General features: G+C 39.3%; 2 protein-coding genes across 4 annotated transcripts in view; both read right to left on the bottom strand.

Moving 5' to 3' along the window:
* LOC131212670 (uncharacterized) overlaps positions 1-9,476 on the bottom strand; it is a 12,223-nt gene extending 2,747 nt beyond the window's left edge. Inside the window, exons 1-4 of one of the 3 annotated variants that reach the window (XM_058206620.1) lie at positions 9,166-9,476; positions 8,849-8,917; positions 8,218-8,764; positions 937-3,588 (exon numbers count right to left, since the gene is read on the bottom strand). In XM_058206620.1, coding sequence (XP_058062603.1) covers positions 937-3,588; positions 8,218-8,411 — 2,846 coding nt within the window. In that variant the 5' untranslated portion in view covers positions 8,412-8,764; positions 8,849-8,917; positions 9,166-9,476. Of the gene's footprint in view, positions 1-936; positions 3,589-8,217; positions 8,765-8,848 lie in introns of all 3 variants that reach the window. The other 2 variants (XM_058206622.1, XM_058206621.1) reach the window with 2 other exon arrangements.
* Positions 9,477-14,388: 4,912 nt separating this feature from the next.
* LOC131212665 (serine/threonine-protein kinase PLK4) lies at positions 14,389-17,232 on the bottom strand. Its single transcript, XM_058206611.1, has 5 exons — positions 17,102-17,232; positions 16,950-17,045; positions 15,729-16,862; positions 15,150-15,648; positions 14,389-15,073 (listed from the first exon to the last, which is right to left on the bottom strand). Exons 1-5 carry the CDS (start codon positions 17,129-17,131, stop codon positions 14,703-14,705), a joined length of 2,130 nt encoding a protein of 709 aa, XP_058062594.1. The 5' UTR covers positions 17,132-17,232; the 3' UTR covers positions 14,389-14,702.
* Positions 17,233-18,600: the final 1,368 nt, after the last annotated feature.

Here is an 18,600-nt window from a genome sequence, read left to right on the forward strand (position 1 = left end):
TGTTCTCTATGCGCGACTGAAAGCTCTTAAACGTTATCAATACAACTCAACAAACGAAATTATTGCAGGTTGTAAACATGAATGTTCAAATGAATGAAAAAATATGTGAAATACAATATGTGAAAAAATGGTTTCAATCGCGCAGTTGAATTCGCTTGGTCGGCTTAAAAATAATAGTCAACTTATACGTAAAAGTGAAAAAAATCACAGAATATTCGACATTCGTCGGGAATTACACGCGATTTTGTGACGTAAAATGATATACATGACATCACATTATTTATCCAATGATACCTCTTTAAATTGCATTGCATGAAGTTTTCTGTTTTTTATTTCGACTAAAGTTCACCGCCTCATAAAAACATCCATATAACTGAATTGGACTGGAAACATTTTTTGACCTTGTTATATAGCGAAACAATGAAAATGTTTAAGTTAGATTAAAACCAAGCTATGTGATACAATCTATGGCGAGTATACACACCCTGTACATAAAATCTGGTAGCAGCGCATCTTTCAATACTAGAGCAATGTTGCTATTATAATTGTTTTAGTGTTTAAAAAGTACAATCGAGTGGAATTCTGTTATTCTCACAGTAAAGTTATTGTACAACCATTCCTTGCCTAGGCTGTAAACTAAAACAAAGATTGTTACAATTTACAATGACGTATAGAGTAGTCACATTATCACCCAAACTGCCAAAGGCTGTCTATTTGGCAAATTCTATATATATTGGCATATGTAGAAAGGAGTTATTTTTTTAATGAACTAGCAAAACTGACGTCGCTACGTGCCGTTCTTATGTACGAACAATTGATAATATTATGTTACAGAAACACATTTATGGGACTAATAAATGCTTCATACATGGAGCCTGCAGGATTTCTTATGCCAATGATAAGGACACTACTAATGAAAAATACTTTAATGCTTACGGTGTGTTTCTCTTGCAACTGCTACTTGGTAGAGTCGAAGATACGCGATAGTAGTTCTGCTGTTCTTCGTCGGTGGCATCCGGCATCTTTCGTTGCAATGTCATTGTTTCTTGAATCGGTGCATTTCCCTTCATGTTATCTTGCCCGTCCAGATAGTAGTGCACATTTCCAGATGATTTGCAATTTTCGCATTCGCTGAGATAATCCTCATCGAGACTATTATCGTTTTGCAAAGCGTGCTCTCTTGGATTAACACAACCTGTGATCTCGTTACTGATATTGGTCCCTACTGGTAGCCCAGTGTCTGTGAAGTTCGTATGGTGTGTTGATCGATACTGTGTAAGCGTGTGAGGATTGATTACTTCATCGCCAGTATCGGTTATCGCTTTTGCTGTTACAGGCTTCATATTTATCTCAAAGGAAGATGCTGATGATGTTGGAATGTTTATAACAGACGGTATATGGTTTACTGCTTCCGTCAACAGGCTGGGTTTCTTTGCGTTGCTTTTTTTGTAAGTTGTGGTAATGTTTTTAGGCAATGTGTTGCAATCATATTGCGCTCTGCCATATACTTTATTGATAAATGAAGAGTCACCAGAAGCTATCGGTTTCAAACCTGTATTACTGTGTGCATATACTTGATCTTTGCGTCTTTTTTTGTCGCAGTTCCTAGCAACAGTGAAATATTGCCGAGGAAGCGAGTTCGAATAGTCGTTTGCGACTCCAGGTATATTATTCAATTTAAACGTACCGCTGGTGCTTTTGTCCTGATTAACGGAAGCCGAAAATGTTCTCACATCATTTTTGTTAACGTTTTTCGAGTTGTTGTTGGAACTACCGATGGATTCAACTACCGTACCTGAATCTTCAATAACAGAAATGTTTGTTTGGTTCACTAAGCCGCCACTTTGCAATACCTTTAAAGTGGATTCAGCTTTTGCATCTCTCTCCTGACGCCTTTGGGTCTGTTTCAGCTGGTGTTTTTTCGCCTTAGGGGGCAGAATAGGATTACTTGGTGGGTAGACCCCAGTGGCTGGTTGACCCCAGTGGTGGGTAGGTTGTGGAATAGTAGGAGATTTTTTGAAGACAGGACACATATCATTCTCTGTAGCACAAACATGTAAACGAGACACAAGGTCATCTCGCATCATTGATGTTTTACATTCTTCTGCACCGGTATGGGAATACTTTTCCTGTTGGTCTCGTGCCATATGATGTTGTTGCCTCGGTTTACTTCCACTATCGGAGCCAACAAGTGCAAACGTTTCGGAAAGCTGGGATCGAGTTTTCGAAAATGCTATCCCGTGATAAGGTTCTAGTGCGTATGACGTGCTTTCAAATCCTTCCGAAACTCTTTTCGTTCGGTTACATCCTGCTCCAATAATATTATCATCCCTATGTCTATCATTATCACTGCAATTGTTTGAGTGACTGTTTGCGCGACTATATAAACGGTCTGAAGAATTTTGTTTTCGATTTTCGCTTACTTGCTGTTTATGACTATGGAGATCGGACGATGTTCGACGGTTACGAAACGCTTCCATTGGCTGAGATGTTACTGAGGATATGCCAACTAACATGGGTTGGTAACCCTTATGCTGGACTGGACAATGACACACTTTGCGGTTTTGCGCATTGCTTGAAACAGCTGTTGCTAAAGTGCTTCTTACTGATGTCGTCGGCATGTGTGCAGATCTTTTTGTGGTGTCTACATTACAATATGTTTGCAATGCCGAGGGCGATGAAACTGATGTGATGATACGTTTTGCTTTATTTGGACTGACAGTAGGATCTACAATCGAAAATTGACGGGGTATCGAACGATGGTATGTTTTTCCAGAGAACCGACATTTGTTTATGAAACTATTAGAGGTATCTTTAGTAATGATGTCTTTGTTGTTCATCATATCATTATTGAACACAACCGACACAGGAACCGATTCCACCACTATTTGGGAAGGAACGTTAGAAGACAATGACTCCAAATTTAAATTTTCATCACTTTCGGCGACATCAATCTGACTACAACTCGATATATCTAGATATTTTTTAACGCCGGAGAACTGGTTATTAGCCATACGCGATGTTGACGAGATTTTAATATCTTCTTTATGAGAATTTCCGTAAGCAATTGTGGAATTTCTCTCATTGATTGAAAATGTTGAACCAGGCTGAGCTAAATCGGTGGCCGTGTTTAAGATGCTCTCACATCTTGTGTTAACACACAAATCAGTAGTTCCAACAGAAATGGCATCATTGGAATATGCATTTTCACCGCTGACAAGAATTTCATTACCAATATAATGATTTCCTCTGTCGTTAATAGCTCCACAACGAAGCATATGCGTCTTATGACCGCTGTAAATACGCATAATCGAAGGTTCTTCTATTTCATTCCCAGTGCCGATTGTTACCATGGACTGATTACGAGCACTATTGAAATCTGTCTCGGAATTAGGAGATAACGCCAACCTTTCGCTGGTTATAGTTGCTACACTATGTGTTCCGACATTAGTGAGTTCCGTAGTACCATTATCCAAAGATGCACTGGGGTTACCGTTAATGTTAATATTGATCATATTATTGGTAGCTATCATATCCGAATCCTGCACAATGTTAAGTGGAAAACTACGTCCAGTAGATGTCGCGACACTGTAAAGGAAAGATTAATGTACATAACAGTGAGCTACCTTTTTAATATTGTGTCTAAAACTCTTATTCATTTAATTTGGTTTAAGTACAGTATTTAAAATTATCATTAAATATCCACAATTTTATAACATTCCAAACGATAAACTGCTTGCTGTGACAAAGACACGGGTTAAATCTTCTTAAACTAACTGTAGTAACTTGATTGTTGATTCTATGGTTATGTAATGAATGATTCAAGATTAAGATCCTGGACCACATTTCAACACACAGGTCCTTTTGAAAACATTTAAAAATGACTTCTTCGTTTTTTATAACATCAGAAACTATTCAACAACGCAGTTCCAATAAAAGTGGTGTGCGGAATGAAATTTCTTCTGTTATAAAGGTTGAAAATGTTGCAAAAGGCCTTCGGTGAGCAAGCTCTATCGAAAAATAAGTGTTTTTAAGTAGTTGAAAATAATCAAAACAGGTCGGGAATACGTTTAAGATAAGGCAGGGTCAGAACGGCCATCAACATCAACTAATGCTTCCAGCGCTTGATTACCTTGTTCGAATATCGAAAGGATCAGTTTAAACAACAAGAAAAAAAGAAAAAAAATGAATCACCTTTTGAATGATCACTTTCAATAGAATGAAATGATTTCGGAAAAATAAATCGCAAGAACACCTCGCTTTTAGCAAATAATTGCAGATAGCCAAAAATAGGAACACACTTCAAAGCGGCTTAGTTATGCACTCCTGATCGCTCGCTCGAAACTCTACATCGCTCGAAGATGTTGCGACATGATTGGTTGAATCATCAGTACGTCCTGAATTGTTAATTGGTCCTTCTTATGACGCCATTCATCCAAAAGCATTAAAAGGGCGTTTCTTGGTTTGTCGTAATCAGCAATGCAAAGTGCTATAGCGAGTGTTGAAAACAGCCCAATGGAAAATCAACGTATTAGATATATTGATATATATCAACCAGTTGATAGATTTTCGACACAAAAGCTATTTTTGTCAAAAGCAGTTAAAATATTTTTGCAAGTCTATCGAGACGATTTTCAGTCGACCGTTTTTCGAACATCGTACGCCAAAACGAGAATATTGGAAAACCAAGCAAATATTATGGACCGCAAATGGAAATCAGCCGAAAAACAATAAGGTAATTGGAATGTATGGAATGCAATCATGTTGTCGCAAACCAGAGAAAGGGGATTACGAAGTACAAGCAATCAACGAAGTAACGACCACAGACAGGAAAACCGGACAAGCAGTGTAGTGAGACAGATAGTAGTTTGATTTGAGACGAGATCAGCAATACATGAAGATTTAATAAAAATATTGATTTTTTTTATCTTAGATCACGACTGGACCCTTAGAGGTCACATTGCGCCTCATTTATAATATATAAAATATTAATTTTTCAAGAATAAAATAGATTCGATTGTGCAAGGAAAAATGTGGTGTAAGCTGTAGCATGTTGTTACTGTTGAAGTTCGTTTAAAATAGATACCGACGCTGATATTAACTGTACACCGATTGATGTAGGGAATAGAACTAATGTACCGATTAGAATTGTAAATGCGGCTCAATGTTGTATAATGCAGTTCTTGCGAAATTAAAATTGGTGAAACGGTAGTTGGTAAGTGTGTCTTGCACCGATCTTGTGCAACGTTGTTTGAGTTATGTGTTGACTTCGGGTTAGTAAAAGAGTTCAGTGTTTTGTCATTATTCTAGAAATGAAATAGAATTTGTTGACGACAAATCGAAATGTTTTAAAAACATTGAGACGCACTACGTAGAATAGGCAGCCATGAGTGGACTTCAAAGTTTGAGAATTTCAGTTATGTTTCCTTAAAATAGTTATGTTAACTATTACCAAATTTAGCCTACTCAGTTGCGTGAATTCTTCAAAAAGATTAAGCAAATTCAAAAGTTCTGATAATTTTGTATTTATGCGGGCTCCGTATGTTCTATTTTTAGTTTTGTGGCGTTAGGTTGCTACCCATGTCACTTACTTATTGTTCGGTCATTTTGAATGATCAGTCAATTTTTGACAGTTGTTTTTCTTGGATATGTTTTGGTTCATCTTGAATTTTGTCTATCCTAAAAAGTGTTTGGCCTCTGAAAAAAATTTGAACCACTGATTACTGCTGCTTTTGGTCAGCATAAGCCACAGTCAACATTTCGATTGTGCCCGAGCTTTTAATTTGGGTTTTTTTTTTTATTTTTTAAATTTGATACTGATTTTTTGCCATCCATTTTACGGAATAGACATAAATCAATCGATGAACTTGTCACCATAAATGAGTGAAATGAGTAGCAACCTAACGCCACAAAAAAATCAAAAACCGAATATACAGCCCGCGGAAATTCAAATGTCTTACTACTTTTTGAACGGCCCGCGTATAAACACTGCTTTTCATGGTGATAGCCTTACCCCTACATACATAGATAATAAAGATTTAGTTTAAACGTGGTAGTACTAGCCTTCATAAACATTCATGTAAAAAACGTCAAAAAACATACAAAACGTTAAATCGTAAAAAAAAGTATATCGTATTGGAAAATAGTCGAATTACTTAAAGAAATTTAGTATAAGGCCTAGACATCTCATTGAGCAATGTAACCAATATTTTGGCTTAAGTGAACGAAAGCTGTTTGCAAAATAGGTACCGCATTCGCTAAAAACGCATTCGAATGCATCTTTCTTGACGACGTTTAAAGCGTTTTCCATCGGATATAGTGGATTTTGTGCATCGAATCATTACTATGGATGAGACTTGGGTCTATCACCATGATCCTGAATCAATACAAGGGGCTAAAGAGTGGTGTGAACCTTTTTCTTCGGTTCCGAAATGAGTTCATCCAGAAATTGTGTAAAAAAAGTTATAATCAGAAATTTGTAAGCGGATTCCTTGCAAACTGGTAAAACAATAAATTTTGATTATTGTTATAATGTTCTAGACATATTAAAAATGAAAATTCGTGAAAAAAAACCAGTTTAAAGAATTAAAAACATCCTCTTTCATCAGGGCAATGCACCCAGAAGTATCCTCCGTATTCACCAGATTTGGCCACTAGCGACTTCTATCTGTTTTCAGACACACAAAAAGCATGCGTGGTAAGCGTTTTTGATCAAATGATGAAGCGTATTTTGAAACCGTTCCTTTTTCACTTCAGGGATAGAATTCTTAAATTGGCGTCTCGTAGGATCAAGTGCATTGTTGTTCAGAGAGGCTATACTGTATAACAAAGTGAATTTCAAACCATAAAAATGTGTTTTTCTTATCGAGGCAAAGAACTTATTGAACAGCCTAGTGTCTAGGGTCAAAGTTTAGCACTGCAATGCAATAGCAATGACATAACTCAGGAGATTCGGTTTAGGGTGCTATGGTAAAACTATTTCAATCACATATCGTGTCGATACGGTCGGAGCTGGCGTTATGCTGGAAGCAGGCTTATGGAAGATGCTTAGAATTTGATCCTATATGTGCGGAGGGACATTGCAGAAGCCTCTAAGTGTACGAATGCACGACGAAATCACTATCGTGCAGCGTACATGCCTCGTTGGGCACTGCTCAGCTGATCACACCATGAGAATGGTGGATGACGAAGAAGCTAGCAAAGGCTCCTTAGGTCGCCCAGAAGGACAGAGGGGACGTGGTAGGCGCTGCTTGAGATGACGGGAGTACATCGATAGAGATGCAAGAGCGACCGGGATTAAGATGTGGTGGGCGAAGGTGCTCGACCGCGAGTGGTGAAAGGAGTCTTTGGTGCAGGCTAAGACCGCTCGGTGGTTGTAGCCGAATAAATAGGTAAGAGCTTCTTCTCCTTCTTATTTGGCGTTACAACCGCTGGGCGGTCTTAGCCTGCACCAGAGACAATGTAAATATCTCGTTTGCTATTCGCAACAATTCGTTTGTTGGCCCCGCGCCAATCTCCTTTCACGCCGGTATCGGGAATAGAAACCATGGCTGGCTGTGTGACAACCGGTCCCAGGATTCGAGGCCAGCTGCGCGACAGCGATGAGCGTTAGCGACTTACAAATATTCAATTTCTATAATTCAAGCTCAACTAAAAGTACTAGTGTAGTACGCATAAATCTTAAGATTTTCTATATTCTATATTCAATAGTTTGCGTTTAGGCACTTTAAATGTAACCAAAGCTGTAGCTTTGAGAATGTACCATAAATTGATATGGTTTGTTGGCTAAAGACATCATATTTTACCGTTCCCTGTCCACATGCCGATCATCGGCATCCGGCGAGCTCATCAGCACAAGTACACTGCAAATTCAGATGCGCTTAGCATATCTGGCTTTGGCTTTTCGCGAACAACATCTTCCAAAGCTCTCAGTTGTCCCAAATGTATGGTTGGAATCAACTAATCCCAGAAAATAGTTGTTTTGACTACAAGCCAAATAAATTTGGTTTACAGAAGTCAGATGAAAAACTAAACATTGGATTGCTCTTCTCATCAGAAGGCAAATAAATAGATGAATGTAAGAAAAAGTGATAAAATATGGGGTTTCAATATTTGGCTTAGTATAATATATGGTAAAATAGTATAGGTGTCTTACGTCTAAAGTTTGTTGTAGAAAGCTTATTGAAAACAACAATATAACATCCAATTTCTATTTACCTGACTGTGCACGAGCTCAATGATTCAGTGTGCGAAATTGATATGGCTTCCTCATATGGTGGAGGTGCTTCTCCTCGACTATAGTATGTTCCAGGTGGTTTCCACAATTGATAATGTGGAGAAACTGCATGATCAACATAGGAGTAGTCCATGTTCATCGTTCCGCCGCCAAGGTATCCAATGTTCCCACCCATATAGCTCACATTGTTTACTATATTACGTTGTGCTGGATCTTCCAACACCTCGCGGCATTCTTGAGCACGGCTCTTGCGATGACGCAATCGGCTAACCACAAAGAACAGCAGTGTAAGTGAAAATGTAACTATAACTCCGCTTGCTACTAGTCACATTCCAATATCATAGGTCTTTTCCGACGTGCTGCCAAGTGTGTCATCTAGACAGATAAACTCACAGCACGAACTACCAATCTGAAACGATTTACAATCATGCGGAGGAGAACATAGAACGGCCTTGCATGCTTTCGGATGGCCATTGTCACACAAGCACAGTCTGCAAGTGTCAGATCCCGGAGGAACGTAATGGGAATCTAAAATGGTAATTATATAATTTACTTCATAAAATATCAAGAACTTCACAAAATTTTAAATCATAAACATAACTCTTAAATTACCTTGTTCCACTTTTTTTCCATTGACATCACGACACTCTCCTGGTAACGAAACAACATTGCCATATGCTCCTAGTAATTGAAAAGATAATTTTTCCATATTATGTTTTGGTACACTCAAGCAACATAGAAATTTAATTCATTCAGATTCAAGAAAACATAAAATATAATTTCATGAGGCTGTGTACCATTATTGAGTCTGGATGGTCGACACATAGGCAGGATGAAATCAAATATCTGGATTGCAGAAATATCACACTGTGAAAGTTTTTCACATCATCGTTTCTTTTATCTTTTTTCTTTATCCAACAGGTACTTACCAATAGTGGAATGAATTTGATTTAACAATACTAAACAATACCAAAACCATCCCCCACATTTACCTACAAAGCACAACATATCTGAACAACCTTTTACCATGGTCGTAAGTATTATCTTCCAAAAAGAGTAAAAATTGTTATTCAGTTCTACTTTCCGGTTATTCAGTTCAATTATAACACTATAGCAGGAGGCAATCTATTGAGGGAAACGGATGAATAATCCTAATCAAATTCATTAATATGATAACAATATTTTTACTTAGACGCAAATGGAACAACCTCTACTATGAAAATGTTTTTATGTGCGCTGTTCAAAACTTTACAGTCTAAGAAGTGAAAGAAATCATTCACTTGTAGGAAAGACAATCTTTCACATCAAGGAGCACTTTTTGATTTCTACCAAAAAGGTTTTACTGCGCAAAAGCATTGAGATCCTATGAGAACAAATAATGAAAGGATGAGAGAAACGATACTGTGCCCATGCAAAAACATTGCGGAGTCCTGTTTGCTGAGAGTAGGTTTGTATACTGCCCTAACGAGACTTCACTTTTCAGACATATATATTAGTGGATCATGTTTCATCTAGCAACACAAATTGTACTGTTTAGGCACTTTTACACTCAAAACCGATAGGAAAATTCGTTGTAAAAGCTATTTATGGGTGAAAATATTTAGAATGTGTGGATAAGAAAAGTAAAGGTCCCAGCAGTAATTATGCCAAAAGAACAGCGCTTTGTATTATTTACTAACACAATAATAAAAAATTAATAATTTGCAGTACAGAAAACCAGCAAGAAATTACATTGCTATTTGCTAAGAAAATTAAAGTAAATTGATTGATACATGGCAACGGCTGTCAGAGCATGGATCCGGATGCTATGGTTATTGTGCAAATATACCTGAATGAATATACACTTTAAAAAGACAAACCATAAAGAACAGCAGTTATTTTGACCATATGAAAATGCGAAAATATGTACATAAACATTGAATTTTTTTCGTTGAAAAAATGAACTTGTGCTATAAATGGATCTGATCCGCGTTCACTCAATTCTTTCGAATCAATTGAAAACCGAGGCGAATACAACACATCGAGTGTTTGAGTGTGGTGTCGTGCTGCTCACTACAAACTTTTGTTATCTCTTTTGTCCTATCCTTGGTTAATGCTGAGACGGCCACACGTCAAAGACTAATGTTGTAAATTTCAATAGCAGACAAATTGTTTGCTGCGTTGCGTGTTCTTCAATAACGTCAACATTGTTCAAACTAAACGCATAACTATGCTAAATTTTCACTTTTGCTACTCCCCAGAACGTCTAGAGAGAATCTCTAGAACAGAGGGTCATTGGTCATTTTCATAATAACCCGGCGATTGGAGGTTTATTTTGTAAGTGAATGTAAGTTTGTCAACTCTTCATTTGCGTTTATAATGTACAATGTCCTTGCCGTTTATCGACTAAGTAGCTTGTGCGGCTAGTTGGGACGTTAATCATCGGTCATTGATCTTTTTACCCTACAACAGGCCAATGGACCAATCCACAACTACTTGCAGTACAACATCCATGCAACATTCAAATTTTGCCCTATCTATAACAATGCGCAGTCAAGTCAACCATTGCGAACATCAGAGCATTTATGAGCCTTGAAATAACTAAGAAGTTTTACAAAACTAGTTCGATTATTTAAAACAATCTGAAGACTGAGAAAGGACCGCATGACAAAACCACGCTGTTTGGCAATACCCTCCGAGTTATGGAATGTAGGTTATACTAAATACGTAAAGCTAAAGTTTCCCATTATCTCTAAATGAACCCAAACAAAAGCTCAAATAACATTTACAAGGCTTCGAAGGCAATCGATGTTTCTAATTTAACTTTGAATGACCAAAAAGAAATCTGATTTGTACAAATGAGCTTACAAAATGTTACGTATTTTCCAAGCTTGGCTATACGATATCCACAATGAATACAGTGTCCCTTGGAAGGAAAGTTTTTATGGTTGTTTGGAGCCGTCCCGGATGTTGCACGTTTTATGGAACTGGTTAAGTTTTCTGCCCCAACTTTGTTACCAGTCCCAACGATCGGACAACTTCCAGCACTTTGACCGGTGGTTGTGGAACTCTCGGAACACTACCGTCCATCTCACACTGGCACATTGCAAATCGGCATCATTGGCGGGTCGTACGCAATGAACAGGCATCACCGTACGAAGAAAGATCGCTGCATTTCCTAATCTTTAAAGGAGAAGAAGTGACTAAGTTCGGATCCTTGATTCAACGGTACCTGATGTTGATTAAGTGCGTTCAAAGCGTCGGTTGCGCTTTCGCAAAGATTCCACATTAGATTGACCGCCTGCAAGAATGTTCGTCCATTTAGTCAAGCATGTTAGGTTGCCCATTGGAATCAGCCGGTGTACCAGTGAAGTGGTGGTTGTCCTGCACCAGGCTACAATCTACAATAAAATCCTGCATCAATCTACAATAGAACCGAATCAATACTAAAAACCCCCTTTATTTATTTTAAATGCAATCCGATCTTTACTATGGAGAGAACAGAAAGGTCGTCGAAAACCACAAACAGCGAAAGTAAACGTCAAACTCAAGCAGAGCGTTTGAGACAAGATACCCTAACTAGCGGGGATATGACCAAAGATCAGACCAAAGTACGAGGAAAAACTTCAGACCGCGGTCGCGGTCCTTCGCGCGTAAGGTGTTAGGTCTGCCCCGTAACAATCCCTAGGCAAAGCAAAGTTATCCTGCCAATGAATGCAAACGATCGTGCGGACCACCGGAAACGGCGGTGTTGTCCTAACGTAGAGCGTGGTGCGTGGTGCAAAAATGCATGGTGGTTCTGCTTCCTAACTAAGATTAACTTCCTATATCTAATAATATCGCTGAAAATCGGAAATTGTTGACTTTTTGACAAGAATAGATACAAGATACTCTTTACAACAGTGTAATCACGATTGAGTGAGCGAAAATATAAACACGATATAGATTTAATGTAGGAGACACGAACAGCTGGCCAAAACTATTGTGATACCAGAGATGATGACACACGCACACTCACATCACAGAATGTAAAAATCGAAATAGATGCTGTACACTTTCAATATTTATGAGCAAATACTTACCGATAAATGATTACCGACGGTTGTAATTACTTACCAGAATATGGAAGTATTTAAAAATGGCTATTTGATATTATATCCGCACACGATAGTTTGTTTACGAACGAACGAACGAACGAACGACGCTGAACTGTCAAATGGCGAGAGTTTGAAAGTTGAAAAAGCAATGACAGCCGAGCTCGCTGAGCGAACAAAAAAGAAAAAACTTGTTTTTTCTTCCGCAAAACTGTCAAAAATGCTCATGCCAAATTCAATTCTATTATAGCAAAAGACCAGTATATTCTTTTTTTATCATTTATATATTTATGCGTTTACGTTTAAGGTACAAAATTATTTCGTTACCCAGCGACGAACGCACAATCGCCGGGTTTACAATATTATTGCCACATTACATTCACTACATTATTAGTACGCATGATGCCGGGAATGGATGGCTTCGATTTTGCGCACCGAGAAGTAGACGTAGCCGAAGAGCACACAGAACGCCATACACTGAGGCAACACCTCTTTCCAGTTGAACACTTCTGGGTAGAACATGTACATGATGGATTGCGGTGACGCTGGTGACGGTGGTACTTTCTCTGCCGGTTCACAGTTCTCAAGATCGGTCGCTGCCTCGATTTCCGTCTGGTGCTGAGGATAGGCGCAGATTAGTTCTGCCTCAACGATTCGATGAAGTACGGATTGTTCTCTCGCAGGATAATCGTGACCGCGTACTGGATGGTGCGAGGCCGGACCCGCATCGGATAGCGCTTCACACCCGTATCGCGCAACCGTATACCGAACAACATTTAAGCCGTAGATACTTCGGACTTACAATGGACAAAAGGTCATAGAATTACAAATAGACAAACGAATTACAGCCTTTTCCTCACGCACATGATTTCCGAAAAGCTTTGGATGTTTTGCTGCCAAGTGTTGGTTGGTGACAGCACCAACTCCTGCGATGGGTCGATCTAAGAAATCCTGGTACCTTTTGTCCTCATAATTACGAATGATCTCGACCAGTTTAAACACCTTGTAGAAGGGCCCCGGATCGGCCAACAGTAGGTCGTCCTCCCATGGGACCACACTCGTTCGTATGATAGTTTGCTGCACGTACAGCAGCGGATCGATCCGGGCCGAGGGAAAGGGCGTTTCCATGCTGGTAGATTTTCGCTGATACTCTCCGTTTGCGGGAAAATCCCTTTGGTCGGTTTTGTCCGTTAGAAGCATTACTGATAAATCGATAACAGATAACAGATATGATACTTTAACAATAACCATACAAAATGAGTGCATTCTGAGTGACAGCAGTTCTTGCAGCAGTAGCAGTGACCGTTCTACGCGATCGCGAGCGATCGTTCAGTTGACGAAATTAACAATGCTAAGCAGCAACTAATGCACGAAGCTAAGCCAAATCTCTGATCTCAACGCGGAGAGAAAATGCTTAGGCAATAGTTCTAAAAGCTTTTTGAATGATCAAAAAGGAGCAACATCATGCAAACGACGGCCGAAATGTCGCCATAACACACGAAGACCCAGACATCCACCGCCACGAGAAATGCGAATCACTACGATTACGATCACAAAATACGATTCCGTATTTCCCTCCATTCAAAGATTCCGTTCCGCGTTGAATTGCCGGTCTGGTGTCTACAAAAGGGTAAGAACACAATGTTAGAATGATAAGATATTTTACGTAGCGTTCTATGTTTCTTGTATTACTAATCGTTCTCTGGCAGGTGTTGCGCCCATCGTCCTCGTTGAATTAGAAGTCATCCAGAACTTTGTCAATGTTTACCAGGTCGTTGTTCGCAATACCGACACAACCCACACAAGCCGTGGAATGATCACTCAGATTCGAACAGATTACACAGATTTGTTCTAATTTACGCGAAGGGTCTTGTTTCGGTCTTGGTCTTGTTTGTTGATGACGATGTTTAAAGCGTACATTTTAACAGAAAATAGAATTTCTGCACGAAGCTGCTCAAAATTTAATAACAACTAGCCACGAAGATCAATCACGAATGCTGCAACTAATAATTAAAGAAAAATAGACATACCAAAAACAGACTGTTTTAAATATAAGCACAACACGTTTATTTCATCCAATCGTTAGCTATTTTGTAGGCTCTCGCTAAAGTACAGATGATCGATGCTGCAGTTAAGCAAATCACATTAATTTGTTCATCATAAATTATACATAAGGAATATCTTTTTCCCAAACTAAGAGAAATATATAGTTGTTAACAATGCTGAAACAGATAGTTTTCGATGCCAAAGAATTCAAGACTTGTTGATATCGTAATGTTGTTCCCGCATCAATACTCCCTTTCGAAAAGATCGTCACTTAGCTTAGTCAGTCATCGTACAACAATTCGCCTTCTGTTTAGCTTTTCCAATAGCTAGCATCTATATAAATTTTATTACTTTTGACATGCGCTATGCATACTTCTAGGTGTGAAGGATTGAACGGAAAATGCAAAAGAACCAAGCGCTGTGTTACTGAGTGGTGTTCGAGGTGTAGATTGTAAATTAAGTAGATTGTTTCCGTTTGCTGTTCGATCATTGTGTTCGCTACTAGCTACAGGACGTCTTCCGATAATAACTGGAAATGTTTTACCATTTGTGGATACCATTGACAACGTTCGTTCTATGTTAAGGCAGTGTTCCAAGGTTTCACGAAAATGCTCTTGCTTTGACACACTTTCTGCGGGAAAGTTCGTAATTCCTCTATAAACGGTTCCTGTTGTGTCGAGCATTCTTATAACATCGTCTGTCAAAACAATTTTGCATCCTGAATATTAAATAATAATATAAAATGGTGATGTTATTCCACGTGGTCAGCATTATTGATTTATTAGAATACTTACCATCATAAAAAACGACTTCGTAATCTTGTAAAGTTTCCATCAACTGACACTTAGCCCTGACACTGTACAGTGTGATTTTAGGTGTCTTTGCCTTTACCATTTTCACGAATCGTGCCGCATAGACATATTTCTTCCAATGCTTTCGTGGAATGTTTTCGTAGCTATGGATCGTATCTGCCCCATGAGCTGGTAGGTCTGGAGGCTTATCTTTGGCAGGAACGCCACGGCTACCGCCTGGTTGGTAAGAAACAAATCGCAAGCCATCGGCCGATATGCGGCAAACTTCGACCACATGTTCCTCACGCATGCGCCCCTTGGGTTTGAGAAACTCGAGCACAACCTCGCCACTATCAGCAGCAATGCTGAGAATTACGTGCTTTGTCCTATGTCGGTCGGGAACAAGTCGTGCCGTATTAAAAGGTGGTGGCAACTGAATGCATTCTTTCCGTGTCTCAGGCACCTCGCAGTCGTTTGTTGGCGTTAAGATGTTCTTCTCATGCTGTAAATATTTCAAAATATTTGTTCTGTTTATACATGCAAGACACATGGAGAATACCAATCACGGTTAGATTTACGTACGTATTTTGGACAGGGTCTAGAAAATACTGGAGAATGCTCACTGTTTTGTTGTACAAATTGGTTATGGTGTTTCGCTCCCGAAAAAGTTTCCTTTGATATCTTGCCAAACCTCCGTTCTGTTTGAAAAGCTTGAATACTTTCAAACGCAGGAAGCTGTAATCTCAAATTATCACTCTGGCTGTAACCCAATATGTCCGATTTGTTTATGTTGTACTTTTCCTTTAGTTCTAAACTGTTAAATTTTTGCAACAGAGACAGTTGTGGTTCACCCTGCTTCACGTTCGATCCAAAAACACCACTTTTCAATCTCTCTTCTTTTTGTTGAGAGCATGCATCGTTTTCCTTTCTTGCTTCGGTACGGAACAATAGCAGATCGGATTTGAAGTCGCTGCTTGAAATCGTACCCACACCACTGTCAACTTTTGAAGTAACTATCCGGTTGTTTGACGATACGTGCGGCAAGCACCTTCTCATAAACGGATGAGTAAGAACACTTTGAAGTTGCATTCTTTCATCGGGGTTTTTCTTCAGCAACCTTTCTATGAGGTCAGAAGCGTCCGGTGAAATATGATGTGGAAGGATGTAGTCAGACATCACTACTCGCGTCAGCGTAGACTTTATACCATTAGTATCGAACGGTGGTCTTCCTACTAAAAGCGTGTAAAGCATGCATCCCAATCCCCACACATCGGCAGGTAGACCATGCGATGAACGAGACGCTACTTCTGGCGAAATGTAGTTAGGAGTACCGCACAGCGTAAGATGTTTTTCTTCTGGCATATTCAACTCGGTAGCGAGTCCGAAGTCGGCAATTTTCACATTCATGTTTTCCGATAACAACAAATTTGACAAAGATATATCACGGTGTAAAATTCGTCGCGAATGTAAATAAATCAACCCTTCTACTACTTGGCATAACACAAATGCGGCTTCAGATTCGTTAAAAGAACGTAAACGCAAACAATGTTGGAGCTCGCCATTCTTTGCCAGTTCCAAAACCATGTATACATAACTAAGGTCCTCGAAAAATGTGTAGAGCTCCAGTATAGATGAATGTTTAAGTTTTGAATGGATGGAAATCTCTTGTTGCACTCGCTTAGACATGCCCGAAGCGTGCATCGCTTGTTTGCTTATCTGTGTAATAACCAAGTAAGATAGACCATTATTTATCAGGTGTGTTATATTGGAACTCATGACGGTGTGTTAAAACGATGGTCTTACCATTTTGATCGCTACGAAAATCCCCGTGCGAAGACATTTTCCTCGATAAACATGAGCAAATCCACCCTTTCCAAGCAATTCATACACTTCGTAATCCTATTGAAAACCAAACAAATTAAAACTACACTAAATTAATCAAAAGATATTCGTACCTGAATACAGCCACCGAAATATGTTTTCATTTTTGTGATCTGTAGGTTATTTTATAGGTTGTTCTGTAGGTTATTTTGGATAGTATTTATTCTGTAGGTTATTTTGGATATGTTTTAGAAGTGTATTTACGGATCGTTTGCATCAACAACAAAGCGGCTGCAAAACAGATCCGTTACACTTTTGACGTTTGCTTGCTTGGCTTCGCAAACTAAACGTCGCACGTCACGTCGCTGTAGTTTGCTAAGTGACAGTGAGGCAGGATATGTCGACTGCATTTTTTGTTGCACGCTCAATACAACAATTGAATACAACTTATTAGTGCCATCTCTCTATTTTGAACGATTAATAATTCCCTAAGAACAAATGCACGGTTTGCCTATCTAGCTTACATTTCGCAGTGATTTGTTTTTCAGTTGCACCCGCATGAATAATTCACCAGACTGGATTATATTACCGGTTCTTAATTGCATTGCAAGGGGCCACGAACTTTCGAATCGCCGGCGTGCCGTCGACCGTCGATAGCAGTCTAATGGGACTATGAAATGGACTGCCAAAGCCATCGTTTGCACAAAGATTATTTTATGGCAAATAAACTGACAGCTCCGATTTGTTTTCATTTGTGACCATTTTCGCTTTGAAGTCAGCTTACATCCTACGTGTGTCCCGTAGGATTCCCCGCAATATCGACGAATAACCGGACTGAACTCTTTTTAACATAGGACAGTTCGGGCAGCAAACAAGACCGTTCGCGTAAATTGGAACAAATCTGCCAGTGCTTGTGTGGGTTGTGTCGGTATTCGAAACAACGGACTTGGTAGACATTGTCAAAGTGCTGGAAAACTTGGAATTGAATAAGGACAATAGATGCAGCAACTACCAGGGAACGATTGGTGATCCAACAGTCATAGATCATCTTTCACGGCTATAGTTAAAAATGGCAAGGTTGTCTTATCATTCCATCATTTACTCTTTTGTAGACATCAGACCGGCAATCCAACGCGGAATGGACTCTTTGAACGGAGGAAAATCGGAAGCAACGTCCGCCAGTGCACGAAAAATCGAAGATGAAGGAAAACGTCGTGAATCGGTATTTTCTAGTCGCGTTGAATACGTCCACAGTGGCGGTACGAATCTGAGCATTGGGAATCTGACCGAAGAACTCGAATTCAACGAGCTGAGTGTAAACAGCTTCTGACATCACCATCAATCTCATCCATTTCGTCGGATTCAGAACCATCCTCGATTGCCAGGATATTGTTGTTTCGCGAATGGGACATCCGAACGAAAAGGACGAAACATTTGCCATAACGACATGAAAGCAAAAACATCGCCACACTGATCGAGGGACATATTAAAGTCAAGAAACGACGAGTAATTGTTATAAGTGTGACATAAAGAAAGCAAAGGGCCATTATGCCCGGTGAGTGATCACCGCGCATCGGTTCGGAGTTCAAGGTTACCCAGTGAACAATTTTGAGAGCCCGAAGCTGCCCCTCTG

This window comes from Anopheles bellator, chromosome 2 (genome assembly GCF_943735745.2).
Source record: "Anopheles bellator chromosome 2, idAnoBellAS_SP24_06.2, whole genome shotgun sequence".
NCBI classification, from domain to species: Eukaryota; Metazoa; Arthropoda; class Insecta; order Diptera; family Culicidae; genus Anopheles; species Anopheles bellator.

Bases quoted from the DNA above. Each gene is read 5' to 3' on its own strand.
- LOC131212665 (XM_058206611.1), bottom strand. From the start codon at position 17,131: ATGAAAACATATTTCGGTGGCTGTATTCAG. The intron at 15,649-15,728 runs GTACGTAAATCT...AAATATTTACAG, and splicing joins CTAGACCCTGTCCAAAATAC to CATGAGAAGAACATCTTAAC. The intron at 15,074-15,149 runs GTAAGTATTCTA...TTTAATATTCAG, and splicing joins CGAAGTCGTTTTTTATGATG to GATGCAAAATTGTTTTGACA.